Raw genomic sequence first — 6,403 nt, forward strand, 5'->3', positions numbered from 1 at the left:
TAAATCCGACCGATGTCCTAAACAGACTTCCGGTACAGTGATTGCTTATCGTTAATCTAAATATACGCAAAGTTCTGCAACGTGTATAAATCGAAAATACAAAATGAGTTATGTGCCGGAAATGTAATGCTTGGAATAAATTGAGAAAGTAGTTATAAATTTGATGAAAAAATATATTAAGCGTCGTAAAGCGTTGTGGAAATAAAAGGCGGATAATTAATTAGTTTATTTGGATGGAAGAAACATGAAAATACGAAGTGTAAAAATTATTTCTGGCACCGCTTTGATCGTTTTATATATATAATATATATATATATATATATACAGAGTGTCCAATTTTAACTTTCACACCATAATATCTCGAAAACCATGCATTTTCAAAAAAAATGTTTCAGACAAAAGTTATTTGACTCGAAGGGGATCATAAGAAGGTGTCATTGGTTTGACCTTGGATAGTCATTTGAAGGTCTCCTTTAATTTCTTAAATGGAAACCTCCATTTTTCAATGCATATTCTTGTAACTTACTTCGAGATATTTTATTTTTTATATCAAAATATATCAGATTAAGATATAAAATAACTGGAAAAATACTTAATGAAAGAATACGATATTATAGTGTTTTGAAAAGCTCTCGAGCTAAGCTACAAGAATATGTAATGGAAAATGGAGGTTTCCATTTAAGAAATGAAAGAGGACCTTCAAATGACTATTCAAGGTCAAACCAATGGCACCTTCTTATGACCTCCCTTCGAGTCAAATAACGTTTGTCTGAAACATTTTTTTTTTAAATGCATGGTTTTCGAGATATTATGGCGTGGAAGTTAAAATGGGACATCTTCTATATATATATATATATCTCACAAATTTTTTTACAATATATATCATACATATCAAAAACATTTAAAAATATGTGTGTGTATCATATTTTTTATATTTATAAAATGTTATATAAATACATATTATGTTTAATTATAAACTTTCAATGGCGCAAATTGCAGTTATGAGGATCTGATGTCCGAATTCAGCATAATTAATTTAAGAGGTAGAGAACTACAAGTATGTACATTTTTCCAGCCACCCGTATCCTATCTCAACAAAACGACCAAGAAAATAATTAAGGGTATCGAAGAAGAAGTTTTTCTAGCAGATAATGGTAAACTATTTTTTTAAATGTAATTTTTAAGTGTAATATCTTTTATATTGTAATATCTTTTATATTGTAATATCTTTTATATTGTGTAATGTAATTTTTAAGTGTAATATCTTTTTAAAAAAAAAGAGTAAGATTGATTAATATTATTACAATCTTAGATTTCAACTAAATACTATATTAATGTAGAGAGTTACGTGGAATTAATGCAATTAATTGAAATTAATAAAACAATTAATGAGAATTATGAATTATTGCGAAAATACAAAAAGCGATCGGTAATACAAATAACATAGTTTCTATTATACAGATGTAGAAAAGGATGGGATAGAAATGAAAATATTTTTGCTTATAGCGGAAAAGTTAAATTTTACTTGGACATTAAGAAAGCCGCAAGGAACTTACAGGTAATTCTGTATATAATTTGCTTTTTTATGTTTAATATATGTTAATGTATGGCTAAATATATAATTAATCTTAAAAAAATCAACAAATTTTTAGATATGGTCGACGCATAAATAATACATATTGGCGTGGTGGTGTCATTCAACTTTTAAGAGAGAAAAAGGTAAATTTGTTAATTGAAGCAGTTCAAAGAATGATATAAGTATCAATTTTAGAATATAATTAATAATGAGATAAAAACAATATGCTGTCAAACTGTTTTAAACTTTAGTTCCAATTAACAACTTTATAAAACTTTATAATTATATTACATTGTTTAAAATTTGTTCAATTTATTCTAAACTAGTTTTATTTTTTAAATATTGAATTTGCTTAATATATAAAAAGCTAATTTTATGCAATTTTTCGTCACATATACGAAGATTGATCTAGCGTTCGGGAGCATTTGGTTAACGCCGAACCATAGTAATTTTGTGAACATGTCGGAACCGTGGTATCAGATGTTTATGCATTTTTTGGTACCGCGACCGCAACCGATCACCAATTTCTGGGCACTCACGAGACCTTTCCCGATAGAATGTTGGCTACTTTTGATAATGCTGTTGCTTGTTATGAGCATGTATATGTGTGCACGTGCTAGAATCGATCCAAAATTTCCAAAACGTAAGTTAAATATATTCACGGGTCATATGCACCTGACGATCAAAAATAAACATAGTACATAGTTTAACGTGTTTTATCTTTTGTAAGTGTAGATTTTGATGTTTTAAATATTCTATAAATTTTACCAAACAATCAAGATTATTGTTTTATTTTTTAAATGCTTCTTGTATAGATGAACTTTATGAAAGTCAATCAACATAGCTACAAGCGTTATCATTATATTTAATACCTAATATTTAATATCTAATATCTTTATAGAGTGAACTGTATAGCATATTCACATAATTTCTATTTTATTTTTTTGAAATTTTCTTGTTTTTATAAACGTAATTGCACATTGTTATTTAGATAATATTATGATATATTGGAAGTAAAATATATGAAATAAAAATAAAAAAGACGAAAAATCATTATAATATCATATAAATGTCGTATAGGGTAGATGTCCCAATTACTGCCAGTGTCCCTATAACTGCCGTTTTATATATTTGACTTGATAAAAAATAAATTTGTAAACAAACATGTCCAAAAAAATTTTATTATTAAATAAATACTTTAATTTATATAAAAACAAAAAAATTACACGTATTTGTTTTTATTTAGTATTTAAAAATTAATGTTAAAAACTGAACATTAAGTTTGAGTATCAAAAGTACGACTACGTAAATAAAAGGCGATGCAAAAGTCGGACTAAAGAAAGAGCAATAATTTTATTATATAATCTACATTGATTATGTAAAAGGAATTAATGAGCTATATAAGAATCATTTTAATGATTCTGAATGTGTGAAATAAGTGATAGTTTATGTTAAATTATTATAATTAACGCTGACAGCAATAGGGACAATATTTTCTGGTTTGTCCGTCGGACTGCCGTCAGTATTCGGGGCAAGAAACACGTCACAAGTACGCATAATTTACACTCACCAACAAATTACTTTAATCTCTTTTCGGGCGCAGCGAGAGTGGCAGCGATCTGGTCACAGTCAAAGGGACTGGCTATTATCGGGTGTCAGACATACGGACAACATTTTTTTTAAATGACAGTCATAGGGACATCGCAGATTTCTATAGATTTTTATTTATTATTAATTTGAATATTTATATGTAATGCATAATATTTTTTTTTATAATAATACAGATATTAAGTAACATTATGATACAAAGTGAGGCATTGTTTAGCTTCAGCAATATCCAAAATGGTTAAATTAAGTTAGATTATAAGCTTAAGGTGGCAGTAATTGGGATATCTATCCTATAATATATATTTTCTTAGGTTTTCGGAGCATTTTCTTCACGATTACGGAATTAATAGGCCGTTTGTTAGGCACGTGGGTGCCCAGAAACACCGCCAATGCTAGATTTGAACTGCATTTATGGCAAACTGCAGGGGTTGTATTGGTAACCGCTTATTGTAGCAGTCTTGCAGCGAGACTCGCGAGTTCGGAATACGAAAACAGGTAGCAACAATTTCTATGTTTTCTTTTAATTATAAGGATAGTTCGAATTATTATTAGATTATTATTAATACTATTAAAATTTACTTATAATTTATAATTGTGTTTACAATTGAATGTAAGATCAAGTAGCGCTATTGATATATAAAAAACAGTTCTGTGTACAGGCTATAGATAAATAAATTCAATTTTTGTAAATTATCTTTAAACATAAACTTGGTTAAAATTTGAAATGCCTTCCTAATTTAAATAAAAAATTATTTTAACTACTTATTGATTGTGTTTCTTAATTTAAAAGATCGCATTGTTAATTGTTGTATCTTCTTGATTTCTAATTTTGCAATTTTATTATTCATTAACTTATATTTAAAAAAATATAGAAATCGTGTACTGTTTATAGAATCGATACGGTATATCAATTTCTCGAGGCAAATTTAACGTGGGGTCGAAAAGGGCCAGAACCAAATTACTACGATTATTTCGATATGGATGTACGTAGAATTAACATTGGTGCAAACAAGCATCACTTGCTACTGCTGACACGACAAACATATATGTATATAAATATATAAACACACACGCACGCACACCCACACCCACACACACACCCACACCCACACCCACGCACGCACACCCACACCCACACTCACACTCACACCTACACCCACACTCACACCCACACCTACACCCACACCCACACCCACACGTGCGCGCGCACACACACGCACGCACGCACGCACACACGCACATACACATATGTACATATAATGTCTTCAGGATCCTTATTCGAGTCAATTACCGACAAGATACGTATCCATAAAGGATGATGAAATGACGCACAGATTCATCAAGAAGGGTAATTTTGCGATTATCGGCAAAATTGTAGGTTCGATTTTTTTTCCTGAAGATAACATCTCCAACGAGGATCTTAAAGTAAGATATAAGAATACGTCTATTTAAAATAGTATGGAGTATTGAGATAAGAGAAGCTAAAATAAATTAAATTATGTCTGTAAGGGCTACAGAATTATGAAGCAAATGATAGGCAATTATTACTCGTCCTTTGCGGTCCAACCGTGGTTATTACGACCTGTTGATACGGTAATATGACAATCGCATTTGTATATACGCATAATTAATACTTATCATAATGTATCATAATGATCATAAACCTATCTCAATCATTACATTATAAAATGCCATAAAGATACAATGCTTAAAAATATATTTGTAATTTTATCTAAAACAAAACTAAAATTAAATTAAATTAATAAAAAAGTTTAGAAAATTATTTGATCCAAGCTTAAATAAATTCTTAGTTAAATAAACTTGTAAGAAAATTTGCTACTAAAAAAAGTAGAGACAGTTATTTCAAATCATCTTTTTTTCTATGATTAAATTCAAAATTTAATTGAATTTTTTTGCTTATACTATATATAAATATTATAAAAAATTAATATACAGGGTGTTCCCAGGTTAAATGGCCAAACTTGAAATATGAATTTAGGACCTTAAAACAAGAAAAAATTTTCCTCTGGAAGTATGCTCGCAAACGCTTCGTTCAAGAGATATTGACTTCTGAAGTTATGAACTATAGGAACGAATAATTTCGAAATAATCTAGGTTTATTCTATTTATTGCTGTACAATAATCAAAATTTAATAATTAAATGTTTTGTTCAAAATGATGGCCTCCAGCTCAGAGACAAGCATCGCACCTATCGATGACAGAATTAGTGGCTGATTGACATTGTACATCTATCATTTTTTCGCACGCTTGCACTATCCTCCGTTTTAGTGATTGAAGGTCATTAATAGGCACTTCATAAACTTTTTGCTTGCAAAAAAGAAACATAAAAAGAAACATTTCGAAATTAATTTGTTCCTATAGTTCATAACTTTAGAAGTCAATATCTCTTGAACGAAGCGTTTGCGAGCATACTTCCAGAGGAAAATTTTTTCTTGTTTTAAAGCTCTAAATTCACATTTCAAGTTTGGCCATTTAACTCGGGAACACCCTGTCTATTACATTTGAACATATATAAAAATTTATATAAATTATTAAGAAAGAGAAAGAGAGAGAGAGAGAGAGTTTTTATACAATATTTTTTTTATATACTAATATCCCAAATGTTGGTGTTAAACAATGTTGAAATGCTTTATTATTCTATAGATTATTTCATGGTTGAGAGAGTCAGGCATTATTTATTTTCATCTCGGTGATGTTATTCGCCGAAGAGCCAATTTCAATCTCCGCGAAGTTCTCAAGGAATATGATAATCTCGACAAAAGCGCCAGAGTCTTAGGATTGACTCCTTTAGGCGCCGGCTTTACAGCACTTATTGTAGGTTTCTTAGCATCTACAATAGTATTTTTCTACGAATTAAAGCAAGCTGCTGGTTCACGATCGATTCGTGAAGTTTTTCGAGAAATACAAAAGAAACGAGAGGGATACGAGTTGTCGGCATATAAAAGAAAGTGTCGAAAAGAAATTGAATTAATGAAGTATAGTTCAAGCAATAAAAGTTTTGATTTATCTGTAATTAAGTCTGCCGAATATATTGTAAACACTGAATCTCTGCAAATATCCAAATAAAATTTCTCATTATATTTTACATCACTACTGAATTAAATAATATATGGAGTATCTATTATATTTATTTAATTTTATATTTATATATTTTATAAAATATTAAGATTATAATATTATATAAGATATAAATAAGAT

General features: G+C 29.1%; 1 protein-coding gene across 1 annotated transcript in view; it reads left to right on the top strand.

The window, feature by feature from the left end:
- The window catches only part of LOC115241850 (glutamate receptor 3.4-like), a 10,896-nt gene extending 4,625 nt beyond the window's left edge, over positions 1-6,271 (top strand). The window contains exons 4-12 of the mRNA XM_029817783.1: positions 1,000-1,154; positions 1,462-1,558; positions 1,653-1,719; positions 1,979-2,219; positions 3,496-3,679; positions 4,077-4,167; positions 4,454-4,609; positions 4,694-4,777; positions 5,849-6,271. Coding sequence (XP_029673643.1) covers positions 1,000-1,154; positions 1,462-1,558; positions 1,653-1,719; positions 1,979-2,219; positions 3,496-3,679; positions 4,077-4,167; positions 4,454-4,609; positions 4,694-4,777; positions 5,849-6,271 — 1,498 coding nt within the window. The remainder of the gene's footprint in view (positions 1-999; positions 1,155-1,461; positions 1,559-1,652; positions 1,720-1,978; positions 2,220-3,495; positions 3,680-4,076; positions 4,168-4,453; positions 4,610-4,693; positions 4,778-5,848) is intronic.
- Positions 6,272-6,403: the final 132 nt, after the last annotated feature.

This window comes from Formica exsecta, unplaced genomic scaffold (assembly GCF_003651465.1).
Source record: "Formica exsecta isolate Colony F162 unplaced genomic scaffold, ASM365146v1 scaffold519, whole genome shotgun sequence".
In the NCBI taxonomy this organism is placed as follows: Eukaryota; Metazoa; Arthropoda; class Insecta; order Hymenoptera; family Formicidae; genus Formica; species Formica exsecta.